The 17,785-nt window shown below is 32.2% G+C and overlaps 2 protein-coding genes and 1 long non-coding RNA gene across 3 annotated transcripts; 1 reads left to right on the top strand and 2 right to left on the bottom strand.

Moving 5' to 3' along the window:
• Positions 1–5,986: 5,986 nt before the first annotated feature.
• LOC122196766 (uncharacterized) lies at positions 5,987–7,078 on the bottom strand. The gene is made up of 2 exons (XR_006188817.1): positions 6,984–7,078; positions 5,987–6,363 (listed from the first exon to the last, which is right to left on the bottom strand). It is a non-coding gene; the product is annotated as an uncharacterized LOC122196766 (long non-coding RNA).
• Positions 7,079–8,178: 1,100 nt separating this feature from the next.
• LOC111902767 (ribonuclease III domain-containing protein RNC1, chloroplastic) lies at positions 8,179–10,637 on the bottom strand. Its single transcript, XM_023898576.3, has 5 exons — positions 9,649–10,637; positions 9,265–9,469; positions 8,894–9,094; positions 8,736–8,822; positions 8,179–8,655 (listed from the first exon to the last, which is right to left on the bottom strand). Exons 1-5 carry the CDS (start codon positions 10,455–10,457, stop codon positions 8,338–8,340), a joined length of 1,620 nt encoding a protein of 539 aa, XP_023754344.1. The 5' UTR covers positions 10,458–10,637; the 3' UTR covers positions 8,179–8,337.
• Positions 10,638–13,879: 3,242 nt separating this feature from the next.
• On the top strand, positions 13,880–16,587 carry LOC111902768 (BTB/POZ domain-containing protein SR1IP1). The gene is made up of 5 exons (XM_023898577.3): positions 13,880–14,260; positions 14,351–14,420; positions 14,522–15,142; positions 15,235–15,759; positions 15,853–16,587. The coding sequence occupies exons 1-5, from the start codon at positions 14,175–14,177 to the stop codon at positions 16,405–16,407; spliced, it is 1,857 nt and encodes a 618-aa protein (XP_023754345.1). The 5' UTR covers positions 13,880–14,174; the 3' UTR covers positions 16,408–16,587.
• Positions 16,588–17,785: the final 1,198 nt, after the last annotated feature.

The raw sequence follows: 17,785 nt of genomic DNA, 5'->3' as shown, positions 1-17,785 counted from the left end.
GCATGAACACATCAAGACCTTCAAGATGGCAACTTTCTGTCTTAGGGACTCAAATAGCACCAAGGGTGGTAACCCTAAGTCTAGGAAACATATTTGAACCATAAAGCTTCATCCTTGGGACCAAAAAGGTCCAAAAACCCAACACAAGAGATCTAAAGAAATAACCACCAAATTTAAGACTTGATACCCCAAATGAGAGTCAAATGTTGCAGAGGTTCTAGATCTAAAAGCTCTATTTTCTTCAATGAACCTTCAAGAGTGAACATCATCTTCAAAAGCACCAAAATACTCTTCTAATGGCCTTCTAAGCTCCAAGAACACACAAGGAAAGATTAGGGTTTCGTTCTTAGGGTTACAGAGGATGGAGGTTGAAGAATGGAAGAGGTTTGGATCCATAATGATGCTTATAAGGGGACCAAACCCTAAAAATGAGCTTTTGAATCTAACCAGCGAACACGTTGTGTTCCCTTGGTGAACGCCTAGCATTCCCAATCTGTCCCGCATCCATTTTCCTTTTGAACGCTATGCGTTCCCACTTGGTACGCCATGTGTACTCGGTTTGGCCGTAAACCCCTCTAACTTCAAATGGTCATAACTTTTGCGTCATTTATCCGTTTTCGGCGATCTTGATATCCACGAAAAGGTAACGAGAAGCCCTACGCTTCTATCAATTTTATTTAGCCTAAAAACCAACCAAGCTTAAATCCAAAATTCATAAAAGGACCGAACCAATGCCTTTGCCGATACACTTGGGCTCCAAAACACAAACCGAATACTTGGATCATCCAAACCACATCATGCACCTCCAAATGAGCCCAAACTCAAATCTTCAAGGGTTCTACGTCAGCTAATACCCACTCCTTGATCACCAGCCTGCAATGGAAACGATTCGAAACAGGGTGTTACAGGATGCGTCAGGATTACTAGGCAAAACATACTCTTTGTTAAGCTCTTAATCTGTTAAGTCAGAGGCTATAACTTTCTAGAAACCTTTTAATGAGGTTCTTAATAAATAAAAATCCTAACTTTATCCACACACAAGCCTTTAACGTGACAAACTCCAACCTTTTAATGAAGTTCTTAATAAATAAACCTTTCAATGAGATTTATTTAGTATCAAATTTTTTGATATCCATAATTTTTTCCATTCTTCCCACTCAACTAATCATGATAACGAAAAATAATGATTCATTCCACTACCTTTTTCATTCTATCATGTTATCTATTCCATTTCGTTTCCATCTACCCAATACACCATGAAATCAAGCATTTCAAAAGGATTTAACCTAAATTTGAATGTTCAAGCTTTAACTTATGGCGACTAAAATCCATATATAGTTCATTTGTGTGTACAAAGGTATATGGAGTATAAAATTCCAAAATGTTTTACTAATGAAAATTGCACAACAAGTTAAAAACCGAGAAGATAAAGGATATCCACAATAAATTCTCAAAATGATAAAAATAATTGTCGCATAAACAAGTCTAACACTAATACACTATGTCATCATCTATTATCGGAATCACAATAATATAAACATAAAAGAATATCAACAAAAGTATCAACCTCATTTGGTACATGTACAATCATCGTCACTTATCATACAACCAATCATAATCTTTATGAGTTGCAAATATGTAAACCATTAGTAGATTCTATAAATTCTCATCTATATTTATAAATATCTACAAAATGGAATGAAATTTAAAGATAATATGTCACTTTCAACACCTATATGTGTACCTTTCAACACCTAATAATATACACAATTACACAAAAATAAATTATCATTTTTTATCAGGACCACAATGAGTCGATGACCTAAAGGTCTAAGTCTCTTGAAAAACAAATAATAATTTTATTTTCGTGGAAATTTTATACCTTTTTTAAACCATTCACGATTAAAGTCATTAAACCTTTTCAATTATATAATAAAATTTTGATTTTTTTTTTTGGAAAATCTATCTTAATTTATAATTTATTATTATCATTTGATTTTTTTTCAGATTTTAAATAATACTAGACGAATGCCCACGTGTTATGCCTATTAAAATGTTATAATTAAAATTTAACAAATATATGTTTTTGAAATTGATTGTCACTGAAATTACCTATTAAAATAATAATTTATATATTATGTTGATATGTAAAATTATAATTATTTAATGGGAAAACTACAATAAAGTCCCTATATCTTTACCTTATAATCGATTTAGTCCTTATATATATATATATATATATATATATATATATATATATATATATATATATATATATATATATATATATATATATATATATATATATATATATATATAATTCAATTAAGTTCCAAATACCGGTAATCGTATTCGATTTAACTCTTTGATCCGGTCAACATGTCTTGCAACTTTCAAGAATTACATTTTGGCCAAGATTTTAAAATTTATTACAAATTTGGCCCAAAATTTACACTTTTGGCCCAGATTTCAATTTTGTTACAAATTTGGTCAAAACTTTACCCTTTTTGCCCAAATTTTAGAATTTTATTTTGAACTCATCCTAACTTTAGTTTTATTTACAACTTTTTTTTCTCAAAGAATTGTTTCTAATATATTTTTTCTTTATAAAATCATATTTATACAAAAAAACGTATTTTCACTTAAAAATCTTATATTTTCAATATATAAACTTTTTTTAAAAAGTTTTTTGTATATAAAATATCTAGTTATAAAATTAAATATTTATTACGTATATAAATATATACAAATCGGTTTTTATAAAAAATGTATACAAAAACGTATTTTATAAAAAAATGAATACAAACATCTATTTTATCTAGATTTCTTTTTATAAAATCGTGTTTGTTTATATATATTTTTTTATAAAAACATGTTTGAATAATTTTTTATATAATACGTGTTTGTATACATTTTATAAAATGTATACAAACACGTATTATATAAAAAATTATTATAAACACGTTTTTATAAAAAAAATATAAACAAACACGATTTTATAAAAAAAAATAAAGATACACACCTATTTGTGTGCATATATATATATATATATATATATATATATATATATATATATATATATATATATATATATATATATATATATATATATATATATATATATATATAAAAAGGTGATAGGCGTTTGTCTACATTTTTTTGTAAAATACGTTTTTGTATACATTTTTTTTTTATAAAAACGGATTTGTATATATTTATATACTTAATAAATATATATTTTTATAACTAGATATTTCATATACAAAAACTTCTAAAAAAAGTTTTTATATAGAAATTATAAGATTTTTATGTGTAAATACGTTTTTTTTTTGTATAAATATAATTTTATAAAGAAAAAACATATCTGAAACAATTTTTTGAGAAAAAAAGTTGTAAAAAAAATTAAAATTAGGGTGAATTCATAATAAAATTGTAAAATTTGGGCAAAAAGTGTAAATTTCGGACCAAATTTGTAATAAAATTTAAAATATGGGCGAAAAAATGTAAATTTTGGACCAAATTTGTAATAAATTCTTAAATTTGGGCCAAAAATGTAATTTTTGAAAGTTGGATGACCTGTTGACCGACTCAAATGGTTAAATTGAATACGATTAACGGTATTTGAGACTTAATTAAATAAAAAAAATATATAGAAACTAAATCGATTATGAAACCAATATGTAGAGACTTTGTTGCAGTTTTTCCTTAATTTTATTTTGAAAGATATCATAAAATAAGACTCAAATCACTTAATGACAAATGCTTACGCTTCCTAATTAAATATAAATCTTGGTTTAATGTTAGCTTTAAGTGTTGTTATGATTAAATTATTTTTACAATTACTTATTTGACTATTTATTTATTTATTTAAATTTTGGCTCATTATGTAGAACATGAATATTTATAAGGTAATATAATGTGATTTATAATTTAATTTTGTTGTAAATTATTTATTATTAATTAATTTAAATACCACATACTATTATCAAAATTTTATATAAGAGTAAAATTTAGGCATAAAGTAGTTTATTTATTTTTTATTTTTATTTATTTATTTATTTATTTAGGGTATTTATCTCACATTCTTTAACCATTTTGTGTACTATAGTATAATATAGAGTATAGATAGATACATATAAATTTTGGTGGATGTGGATTTTTTTAGAAATGACACAAAAGGTCCATAGTGTTTTCAAAGTTGGTCAATTCAATCCCTAAAATTATTTTGATGCTTTATGGGAGCATAAAGTAGTGTCCACCTGTATGTTTTGTTTTGTTTTTTTTTTTTTTTTGTTTTTTTTGTCACTGCTACCTAATATAACATGTTTTCTAAGCCACATAAGCACTTTGAGCTAACATGACTTCCTTCGCATCTAATTCAAAACACTAGAAATTACCGTGTTAGATTGAATCTTAGCAAGATCCAACCTCGTTCATTAAAGATCATGGAATTAAAGCATTGGATTAAAGCATTGGATTCTTCATAATGGTGTTTGACCTTCATGAGAGAACTTTACTTTGTTCTTTATCGCTTTTCACGCTAATTGTCCATAACAACTTCGCATTTCCGTGGCTTTTTGAGTTTTTTCTGTCCAAATATGCATCATTGTTTCGATTATGTCTGCGATTTGAAGAATTGTGCATTCCGACGACATTTCTAGGTAATCAATTACCGAATTACAAATTCGAATAATAACTGTGCAGTTGTTATGCAATTTCTACCATGATCGAAAACGTCTAACCCACGATTCGTTACTCCATATTCACCACATGGTTACAAGTGTGTCATCGAGTTTTCTTAGTGTTGGAAGATTTATGTATAAATCGGACCTGCGTCAAGTTATCATAACCTCGAAGGTGCCTCCATCTGGGAAATTTTGGAACGATGGAACAAACTCAAAATTTTACCAATTAGGTTTTCGCTCCTAACTTTCCCCAAGCAGTTGCTCATGGCGACCAGTTGATTAGTTGGAGAAGGGACCAGAACGTACGAGGCGGATTGAGATCCTACCATCGATGAAGTATTGCGAGAAGTAGAAGCGACATGAGAATCAAAAGAGAAAGCCCCATAACTCGCCGTTTCACTAACATCGTCACTAAGGTTATAATCGTCAAACCTTTGGCTCTGGTGGTCGGGCCCATCGCCAGATAATAAAACTTCTATATATGGAATTGAAGCAATGACTTGATGATTAGCTAATGTGGTGAATTTGGAGTAATGAATTGTTTTTGGTATAATTGGGGGGGGGGGGGGTGCTAGGGACATAATTTTTTTTCGACGGTGGTACACCTTCTTTAACTTTGGATTGGATATGAAGGACGTCACGTCAGCTCAAAGTGCTTATGTGGCTTATGAAACTTGTTATATTAGGTAGCAGTGACCAAAATAGCGGGCAGACATTCACTTTATGCCCCCATAAAGTAACAAAATAACTTTAAGGACCGAATCAACTAACTTTGGAAACATTGTAGGGCTTTTGTGTCATTCACCAATTTTTTCTCAATAAAATTAGAGTTTAGTTTATAACCAAATAACTTTTCTTAAAGAAAAATTAAACAAACTAATCACCAACAAACACCTCGAAGTTACAGCTTGTGGGAAAAAACCAAAACAAAAAACAACTTTAAGTGTAATTGTGCATTTAGTTACGGAAAAATGAGTTTTTTTCGGAAAAAAATTCTAAGAAAAATGAGAATTTTGAAAACACGTTTAGTTTAACAAGTTCTCTAAAGTTTTCACAGAAAATAAAAATTTCTTATTTTCCAAAATTACAAAGAACTTAGGAAATTTTAGAAAGTTGATAATTATTGTTGTCCATATTTTTTCTAATTCTATTTTTTTCTAATATATAAACACACACCCACTCTCATGTCACCCTCCCACCCTACCCCTAACCCCTAGAACACACACCCCCAACTATTACCACCACTATCACAATCACTACTATCCTACCACCGCCACCATCATTGATACTGTAACATCTCAAAAATCAAGGTAAAAAATTCATTTCAAAAATCCAACCAAAGACCACAATTGTTCATAAAACATTGTTCTCAAAAGTAATAATCACAATTAGAGTACCCCAAAATCCAAAATCATAAAAACTGGAAGGATGTGCACTATCATGCATTTTCTTTCCCCTAATCATCTGAAGTGCCTGAAACATAACACTGAAAACTGTAAGCTAAAGTTTAGTGAGTTCTCCCAAAGTACCACACACAATCAGAACATATACAATCATGCATGGTAGCTCCCATAAGTCATCGGGCTGGAATATCCTCGGGCCTACAACCATCGGGCTAGATTACCCCCGACCCAATCAGTCATCGGATTGGAATGCCTCGTCCCACTCAGTCATCAGACTGGAATGCCAAAATAGAATCAATTACGTTAATACATAAACAAAAATTATATTATAAATGGATAATACAATAAAGATAAAAAAATATGTGGATCTAATTATATATATAAATATGTATTTATTTAAGATATATATTCATTTAATGAGAGGCTCGCGGGTATTTTTTTATTTTCTTTTATTTTGTTTTTTTAAGGCTAGTGTGTATGTGTGTGTGTGTATATATATATATATATATATATATATATATATATATATATATATATATATATAACCTAATTATGGTTATTTTAACATGATATTTGGGCAACATAACAATTAAGTACAATGCATATCCCAAATCTTGTCCAACATAACTCATAGGTACTTAAAGTTTCCTATGTATTTGACCATTACAATATCTAACTATTACTTACTCTTAGATTATTGGGCATCATATATTTTAGACACAAATCATAGCTTAAATCTAGACATAATATCTACGGTTATACTATCTTAAGGCATCCTGCTTTTAACAAAATGACTTAATATTTATAGGATAAATGTTTTATAAGATCATTTGTTATGCATGTATTCCTCCCCTGAAAACATTTTAAAACAGTAAAATAGGGGTCGTGAACTCACACTAATAGCGTATCGAGGAGCGCCCAACCTGTTGCAACCAAAGTTTTTTTTGCCATCGGGAGGGTATTGAAGTGTGTGTGTGTATATATATATATATATATATATATATATATATATATATATATATATATATATATATATATATATATATATATATATATATATATATATATATATATAGGGAGAGAGAGAGAGAGAGAGAGTTTGGAGGTTGGTTTGAAATGAAAAACCAGGAAACAAGCACCCTATTTATTGTGATGGCGTGCACTCGCTTCGTGGCCCATCCAAATCTTATCACGTGTCATCTTTCTGGTGGTCCATGTTTCCAAATCTTCGACGAATTTAGGGTCAGATTTGCGGGACGGGCATGACGCGCACATTGACTTAATTCTTTTTAAAATTTATATTTTCTTCATATTAACTTTGTTTTTTACCCTCTTTATATATTTGTTTAGTTTTTTTCCTAGAACTACAACTTTCCTTTAGATTGCATCTTCTAATTTTAACTTTCATTTTTAACCTACATTTTTATATTTTATAAAAATCATCTCTTTTATATGACTTCCGTTTTTGCCTTTCTTCCTTCTCAATTTCTTATATCATGCTTTACTATGAACTTCCTTTTTGTAGTGTTAAGCCGAAACTCAACCGTTCTCTTTTTGTTATTTTTGACGTCAACAACGTTATTAATGTGGTTGGTTTCCATTCGCCATAAATCGTAACTTTTCCAATCAGAGTTAGATTTTCTGCACGTTTTAATTTTTGAGATCATTAGGTCGCGTATTTTTCAAATACGTAACCATTTTAACTTTTTGATTACTTTGTTTTCAACTAAACTTTTCATATTTCTTTTAATATGGTAACTCCTAGTAACAATTAATGACCAAAATTTCTCAATTGTTGTTGCACATAAAGTCGGAGCAAACAATAAAACATCACTTTTGAGCAAAACTTGAACACATATCTTAGAACATTATTAGATAAAACTTTATGTGGATCGAAACATCAAGATACTTGATCTAAATCTCTAATAAATTATTCACAATAAAACATCAATTTTTGAGCATAACTTAGAACACATATTTTAGAACATTATTAGATAAAACTTTATGTGGCTCGAAACATTACGATACTAGATCTAAATCTCTAATAAATTATTCATCTATTTTTGAAAAATCCCATTTTGCCCTTGTAGTAGACTCCCCACAACACTTTTTTTCTACTTATACATTCCGTATGGTTACTTTGTCCAACAAATGATACATTAATCTTACATGTAAAAGTGTGTAACAAAACAACAACCATGACACATAGACATATGTACATCATCAAGAACAAACATAAACAACATGAATCATACGGCTTTAGGTTGACTTTGTTCAAAGTCAAAAAGCTCAAACATGAGGCGCCTAACATCCGGTTTCCCATAAACAGTGTATGAGAGTCCATGAATGGCTTGTTGAACCGCTGTGGTGGCCGGATTCCTGAGCCTCCTGTTATGTTCATAAGAATCTTGAACTTCCTCACTGTAAATTATGAACCTGTGAAGGTGTTTTTCCCTCAAATACTTCCCACAAAACTTGTTCAAAAGAAGCCTCCGGTGCTTCTCCTGCAACCACCTTCCCGGAGCATCTATATGCTTTATCAGCAGCCTCTCCGCCATTACAAGATCCTGCAACATTCTCAAATACGTCAGTGACAGTGACAGACTGACAGTAACAGACTGACAATGACAGTGGCAGTGACCAGTACCTGGATCTTTTGGCCAACGTATTCAAGTCGCTCAAAACAAAATCTAGGATGTTCAAACTTGTGCTTTGAAGGGTGCAAGAAAGCAAGCTGGATTTTGAAAAATGATATATTAGAAAAATGTATATATAATGAAAATAAGAGAGATGATAATTTTTCACCTGTAATCCTAGGCCAAGTTCGATGTTTCTGGCATTAGTAATTTCTGGGATTCTATCTTTAACTTGTAAAGGATACCCTAATGTGTTCATAACTTGAGGTCTAGAATCATAATCCCATATATTTCCCCTGAATCTATGCATTCCAGGTGGCACACAAGCCCTGAAAAGCCTTGGGTGAGCAAAAAGCGCATCTTCAGGAGGCTGTAAAATGTAAATAATAAAAATATGAGCTGTGGAAACTGGAAAGAATTTGTTTTGACTTTTTAGGTCAAACCAAGTACTTTTAGAATTCAGATATGAACCCATATATAATTATGGATGTACAATTGTGAGGTTTATTAAAAGTAAAAAAAAAAAAAAAAAAAAGTTGCCTTGTAAGCAGCGACTTCTTGCCAAGTGAGTTTTTTTCCTTCAAATTCAGCAGAGACAAAGTCAACATCTTCAAGTTGTCTTCTTAATTTAGGCTGACATTCTTCATCTTCAGGGTCCATTCCAAATACTTCAAAGAGTACACGATAAACTTCTGGCATACCAAAACACAGATAAATTGCTCCAAATAAAGCCCAAACTACTGACCTGTAAATAAAATTGAAATCTTTTAGTTTAGATTCAATGTTAGGGCACTATCACTTCAATCAAATTACAATTGATTATATGAATATGATTCACATTATTCAATCTCATACCATCACCAATTTTCCCTAAGTATGATAGCTTCAGATATAATAAGTTATGGCAAAAATTGAAGGACTTACTTCACTGGTGGTTCTCGCTCTTTTCTAAGAAGCTTATCCATGTCATCAAACTGGAAAATCAAGTTATGCAAACTAGCAGCTTTAACCCATTTGGGCAAATATTTCTTCCCAATCAAAGCATACACTCTTTCCCTCATTGGACCTGGTGACTCCCTTGGATACCTCTGCAAGAAAAACTCAGCCAATGCCATTTCAAGAACAAACTGTCCCAAAAACCCTAATCGGGAATGCCCAGATCTCACGTGTCTCGCATTCGTTCTCTCACAATGCGGATGCCCAAAAGCTAAATACAATAACGTATCGAATTGCTTAGCTGGGTTATCATCTCCGTAATTCTCAGATGGTTCCAAAGGGTACCCAAGAGCCTGTTTTGCCTCAAGTAAATACTCATCTATCCAGGTTTTATCAGCATTGTTCAATTTCATTGATGGTAAACAAGAGCTGAGTAATGGGAATTGCTTTAGCGATAATTGAGGGCTGTTGAGGAACCTTTGAGCTAATTTTGCGTCGTCTAATGGAGGTTTGAGGATAAATCGCTTCGGGGGTACTCTTCTCTTGGGAGAAACGTATTGCTTGCGTTGGGAGAGCTCTTTGAGAAGTCTTTGTGGGCTGTTTTGAGGGAGTTGTTCCTGTTTCTCCTGGGAGTCCACGACGGCGAAAATGGCGGGGTTAGAAATGGTTTTTCGGAATTTGAGTTTTTGGAAGTGGGTTTTCACTGGGAAAGGTGAAATGGAGGAGGAGAAAGAGAGGTCATGGGTCCGGTGAAAGATGTTTGAATTTGAGGGTACTAATGGAGAAGAGAGCTCCATCTGCTAAGGATTCAGAAGGAGGTATCGACTATCGAGTTTTGAATTACGTTAATATGCAATCAAGATCATCGAGAGATTGAATTCAAAACTCGGGGAAGCATGGTGGTCGATAATGGAGGTTTCCTTGGGGTTTTGGGGGGTGGATAAGGTTTTACCGAGTGTTCATTTTGTGTGTGTATCTGTGAAGATAATGGCATATACGGGCTGGGCTCATTTGGGATGTTTTTGGCCCAAAACTGATTGCTTTATATTCAACTGTTTGGGTAATATTAAAAAGTTAGGGATAATCACTCTAACGCATTAAAGTTTTGGAAATTATCTAATTTGGTCACTAAATTTTGTTTTTTTCATATTAAACCACTAATCTTCGTTTTTATCTTCTAATTACACCATTTTTCAGAATTTATTCCAGTTTCACTGGTTACTTTTGCCTAACTGGATTTTTCAATTTTTTATATAAAAAAAATCAGATGAAAAAACAGTAACTTTCTTTTACCATTTTTAACACCATCACCATCCTTTGACTTTTTTTTATTGTGTGCTTTTCGCTGCTACTTATCCCTCGGATCAATGACTTGGATAGTTATTGTCGTTCATATGCATGTAATCACAACAAAAAATGGTGGTTCTCTCCACTATGGCAAACGATTTTGCAATCGATCATTCAATGATTCAAAATCCTACTTATTACCCTCTTGATTGAAATTCCATAGTATCTGAACACTCCTTCAGTTCGCTTCCGAATCCGTCAAAATTTAAAAAACTTTCCGATGCCAGTTAGGGTAATTGTTACAATCATATGCTACTTTTGAATATATAGTTCTTGCCTCAACTGAAATACTTTCTCTCTGTCTCGGTGTAATCTGCTCTACTTCTTGCCTTAATGTCGGAAAACAAACGTAAGAAGCTTTTCCCCAAATTAGGTGGTGAGGAAGGTCTCATTTTATTAGGGTTCGAGTTTTAGGTAAATACTTCGAGATCCTGATTAATGTTGAAAATGAAACGACCTTCTGAGTATCATCAATGATCTCATTTGTTATTAGGCACAGATATCTCGCTCTAGTTATTGTTGAAATTCAGATCTAAAACAGATGGCTGTCTCATCCTCCCTAAATTACAAATAACTATAATAATTTTACCACCATTGTAATCCTCACTCTTTGATGAAACTTGGGATACAAATCAAATTACTTGTTATTGTTTCTTTAACATGAATTATTCAAATTAACATGAATAGACCCGAAGCTAAAAATGCCCTTTGGAAGGATTCATTAGACAAGGCGATTGCCTGGGCTCCTTCTAGCTTTGATTATGGATTAAACACCGAGACTTCGTTCTCGGAATCTGAATGGACCGACCAACCGACAAGCCTTTACGCCGCCACAAAAAAGCAGGAGAAAAAATCGCCCACACCCACAACCATATCTATGGTCTCTCCATTACCGGACTTCGATTCTTCACCGTTTATGGGCTTTGGGATAGAGTGGACATGGCTTACTTCTTCACTAAAGAGGTGGTGTGTGACTTCACGTACATCAACAACATCGTGAACTGCGGCTAAAAGCACCGGAAAGGGTGGAAGAACGAAGAAGAAAGGATCGGCGCAATTGAGGATATACAATCTTGGGATCAAGATGCCACGAAACAACATCCCTTTCACTCACTCTAACATGGATCCACTATTAATTTTTAGATTAAAATAAAAAAGATAAAAAAAAGCCACAAAGACCTAACCGGTGAAACCAGGATAAATTTTGAAAAATGGTGTAATTAGAAGGTAAAAATGGAGTTTAGTGGTCTAATGTACCAAAAAAAAACTTTTGTGACCAAATTAGACAATCGTCAAAACTTTGATGTGCTATAGTGTCATTATCCCTAAAAAGTCATGGAGAATTTGAGATGTGTAAAATCCTAACTAATAAAATATAGGTTAACCTTATAAAAATTCAATATATTTATATAATGTTAAAAAAACAATATATTATTTTTTAGTATATTAAAATCTTTATATGTATATGGTTGTCATGTACCTAAACTTATATATAGAACCCTCCAAACAATCTAGTTTTGATCATATCCAAACTAATCATGATATCTCTTTTATTATTCTTTCTTAATCATGTGGCTTACTAAACCGATCAAATTTATGTTTTTTTTCTTCATTGTGTCAAAAAACTTAAAGCATTAAAAGTCGTGACCATTTAATCAATTCTACTAAATTCTAAATGAAAACTAATAGAATAAAATATAAAAAAAGAATATGTCATAACTCAATCAAGTTTTTCACAAAATCATTGGATATAGTTTTTGTATATTAAAACCTCTATATTTTTTGAAATTTTATAATCTAAAGGATAGTAGCCAGCAAACCCTTAAGAATCAGTTACCTATCATTTATGGCTATCTAGGATTTATTGGTGTTAAACCCTTAAATTAGGCATTTAAGAAAATATAAGAGTTTTAACGCACTTAAAAATAATATAATAGTTTTTTAAGAGCTAAATAAAAAATATTGGTTTTTTCTAACAGTTTTCGGAAATTATTGAATTATAAAGTTATATAAATCAAACATACCAACATTAACATTGTAACCTAAAACTTTTAGGTTATCATGAAAAAATTAATACTCCGCATATAATTAATTACTTTATTTGTTCTTGTAAATAAAAACAAAAGACAATATTAAGATACAAAGATTGAGTTCCTAATTCTACACAAATTAGGGTTGTAATCGGTTATGGAACTAGATCAGAACTATAACCAAACTAATCGAAGATCGATTAAGAAGTGAATGAGGAACCGAGAACCGGATCGAATGCCACTAATCAGTTCCAACCTGTTTCGATTCGGTTCTACTAGGAAGTGTTTAATCTAAGAAGGTGTTTGATAGTGGAATTAACTTGAATCAAACTAAAACCAAACTAACTAAAAATCGAAAATGATGGACTGGAAGAACTAGAAACCTGACCGATCGGTGATTAAATTCAATTAGAAAATCATGTTTGGCAACCTATTTTTCTTATTGAATAGAAATCAAAATAAAAACAAAAGTAATTAATTTGATGGATAAGTATGAAGTAATTAATAAGTGGTTCCATGCACTATCAACCCGAGGGAACTTTTTCATTGACCGCATCATGAATATGATCCATGGACAATGAAGAAAGGACAAAATTACCCTATATACATCATCTTTTTAGTACATGTCAAACTCACATTCTTATTTCTTGGACTCATTAATGGCATTCGCATGTGGGTGTGGCCAAGAATCAACGATTAGTTACCCACGATTCTGGTCCGATGCTTGCTTTCGCCGCCGTGATTTATTAATTAACCAAGTTGAATCACAATTTGACGAAGAACCTGATCGTGACTGTGTTCATTTCACTGCGTAGAAGATGAGCATTATGTGGTTGATAAAATGTCTCACTGATAAACTGCGAATTCTCTCCACAGACATTCGCACCCACACCACACATTCACACATACCATAATCCTAACTTTGATAAGACTCTTTTATCCCTACTCCATGCTCTTTTTAGCCTAATAATGATACCCATTATGGGTATTTCATTACATATGTCGATTGAATTTAATCCGCAACTCACATGTTACAGAATCTAAGCTTAATAGCGTACACCACACTTTCATTTAAACCCTGTATATGACAAAGTAACATGTCCATAATTTTGCAAAGCTTATTACTACAAATCTACAATGGTCGATGTTCATCAAGAGGGATTTGACATGCTCGCTACAAAAAAGGAGCTTAATTCTGATGCCATGAAGAGGATTAGCGATTGGTTTCTTTTCATTTCTCTTCATCTTCTTTCTTTATCTATATTGTTAATTAGATATAAATCCATATGAATTTCTCTTCCAAAAATTTGCAGGATTTTCTCCCAAGAGATCCCAAGTGATGTCACAGTTTGTGTAAGAGGTGTTTCTTTTTCCATACACAAGGTACGCTTTCTCTATACTCTTGTTAGTTATAAGTTATAACTCATTTTTTGAAAAAGATTTGAAACAACGATAAAAGTTAACGTTTTTCATACTGTGTGCAGTTTCCTTTAGTCTCAAAGTGTGGTTACATAAAGAAACTATTATCAGACCCCAATCATGCTGATCTTTCTGTAGTGGAAATCCCTGATATCCCAGGAGGACCTGAAGGATTTGAATTTGCTGCAAAATTCTGTTATGAAACAAATATCGAGTTATCTAAAGACAACATTGCAATGGCAAGATGTGTTGCAGAATACCTAGAAATGACCGAAGAATATGCAATTGGCAACCTGGTATCAGTAACAGAATCCTATTTAAACGAATCGGGATTCAAAAACTTATCTTCTGCAGTTTCCATTTTGCAATCGTCGGCAGATTTCTTACCGATCTCTGAAAAAGTAAAACTGATTGATCGATGTATTGACACTATCGCGTTCATGGTGACTGAAGAAAGTCAAGTTTGTTTGTTCGGAAGTGCAGACAGCAGCAATGAATTGAATTCGAATTCTTTGTCATCTTCGTCTCATGCAAGATCTGTAGTTGATTGGTGGGCTGAAGATTTGATTGTTCTTAGAATCGATATCTTTGAAAAGGTTCTTCTTGCATTAGTTTCAAGAGGATTCAAACAATTCGCACTTGGTCCCGTTTTAATGCTTTATGCTCAAAAATGTCTTCGAGGTTTGGTAAGATCCCTAAATTACCCCCCTTTTCTTTTTCGATTTAACTTTTGTATTTATTAAGAGGTAAAATTGTCATTATACACTCAATCAAACAGGAAATCTTTGGAAAATCCAAGAAAAAGCTGGAGCCAAACCAAGAACACGAGAAGAGGGTAATTTTGGAAACAATTGTCGGGCTCTTGCCAAGAGAAAAGAACGCAGTGTCAATAAGCTTTCTTTCAATGTTGCTTCGAGCTTCCAATTATTTAGACACAACAGTCTCATGCAAACTCGATTTAGAGAAAAGAATGGGATTACAATTAGGGCATGCAGTTCTAGACGATATCTTGATTCCTTCTTTTTGCTTCGATGGTGACACGTTATTTGATGTTGATACAGTTCAACAAATGATGATGATTTATACTGAAAACAATTTCACAGACACGTGTCCTATAGACCATGTTTCACCAACACAAACTGATAACGAAAATGTCGGGAAGATCATCGAGAGCTTTCTTGCAAAAATAGCTTCTGATCGAAACATGTTGGTTTCTAAATTTATAAACTTTGTTGAATGTATTCCACCTCAAGTAAAGGTCACAGAAGATGGAATGTATAGAGCCATTGATATCTACTTGAAGGTAACATTAATTTTTAGTAAAAATACAAGAAAATTAAAGGTCTGATTCTGATTCACTGATTGTAATTAATATTTGTAAATATAATCTTTTCAGGCTCATCCAGCAATAAGCGATATGGATCGAAAGAAAGTTTGCAGTTTAATGGATTGTCAGAAGCTATCACGTGAAGCACGTGCTCATGCAGCACAAAACGAGAGGCTTCCTGTTCAAACTGTGGTTCAAGTTCTTTACTATGAACAACAACGATTGCAAGAAACAACTACAACAGGTGGAAATGAATATGATCATAGCGCAACTAATAGCAAATCGTTTACTAGTACTCCTTCATCTCCAAGCTCAGTAGCATCAGTATCAGATGAAATTTCAAGCTTAAAAAAAGAAAATCAAGAACTTAAATTCGAGCTTCTGAAGATGAAAACAAGATTGAAGGAGATCGAGAGATCAGGTGGTAATAAAACAAGGGTGGTTAATAACAATACGAGTACAGCTGGTAGTGGTAAGCCACCGTTGCCTAAAAAGTCGTTGATAAGTTCAGTGACGAAAAAGCTTGGGAAAATTACACCATTTTTACATGCGGATGGGTTTTTGCCTTCGAGTACACGTGGCAGGAATAAACCTGATAAAGATCGAAGGCATTCGGTATCTTGAAGTTTGGCAGTAGGATTGTTGGTTTCCGCTGCTTAAATTTTAATTGGTAAATACTAAATATATATATACTTAATGTCATGTTGTAAAATACATTTTTGCATGATGTATATGGGATTTGGACGATTGTTGTTGAAAGCTTTAATGTTATGTATATTATACGATATAGCCCTTTATGCTCAATTGAAGTCATATGTATGGAAATTATAAGCTGATCTCCATGACCTCGTTCTCTGTTGTCGACACACCCATGTTCACAACTTGTTTCTTATTTCCCAAGTTCATATTGATTGATATTAAGATCACAAATGAACCAAAGATCAAGTTATTTTCAAGTTAGTTTTAGTTTTGCTGGAAATTTGGGTTCCCCCAATGAAGACTCTCAAGTAAGTTTTAAAGTTTTTTCATCAAGGTTTTAATTTTTTTTCTTTTCAATATTGTTCAGGTATGTTTATGTCTAATGTCTATTCATTAATGGAATGTAGGCGTAGCATTCAAGTTAAATTTGTTCTAGTTTTGTCATGTGTAAATTGTGATCATTCTTGGACCTTGGAGTGTCATGTTATTGATTGATGGAAAGGAAAGAGAGGCGGATAGATGGAAATCCTTTGAGAAAGTTTTCATTAAAGACGATAGGGAAGTTGAATGGAAGTATGAAAATGCAAGTTTTGTTCCAAGAATATTAAAAACACCGATATGTGGTTGAAGGACACATCTAGTTTTAAATACATAGTAATTGTGCAAACAAAATCAAGATAGTATGGAAAATTAAACTACTTTACTAATTAAGAAAGAAGTTTATGGGGGAGGGAAGTGTTGTCTACTTGGAAACATGATGAAAAATAAAATTATAAAGCATTTATTAAATTTGTTTTGTAGCCGATGAACCACCTTTTAATTATGTTGAAAATGAATCATTTGTTGAATATGCTAACAAACTTAATGTGAATGTTGTTTTGCCATTGTGACATAAGACTTCAAAAGATGTTGCAAATTATTATGTTGATGAAAAGGAATAAGTTGCTTAATTAATTAAGTAGTCCACTAAATAGGGTACATTTGATCATGGGCAATTGGACTAGCTTGTGTCAAATGGTCAACAATATGGTAGTCACCACACACTTCATTGATGGAAATCGACCTCACAAAAGGATCATTAACTTTAGACCTATAGATACTCATAAGAGAGAGAACACTGGAAGTAAGTTATTAGAGTGCATTCATCGTTGGCGTATCAAGAATGTGATGACTATCACGATAGATAATACAACTTCTAATTACAAATCAATAGAAATTTAAACATAAAAATTACCGGGGGCAAAGTTAAGGACTATCACGATAGATAATACAATTTCCACATAAGGTGTAAGGCTCATATTCT

Source organism: Lactuca sativa, chromosome 2, assembly GCF_002870075.4.
Source record: "Lactuca sativa cultivar Salinas chromosome 2, Lsat_Salinas_v11, whole genome shotgun sequence".
Lineage (NCBI taxonomy): Eukaryota > Viridiplantae > Streptophyta > Magnoliopsida > Asterales > Asteraceae > Lactuca > Lactuca sativa.
Note: the sequence above shows the minus strand (reverse complement) of the source record. Positions and strands in the feature narration are given on the sequence as shown.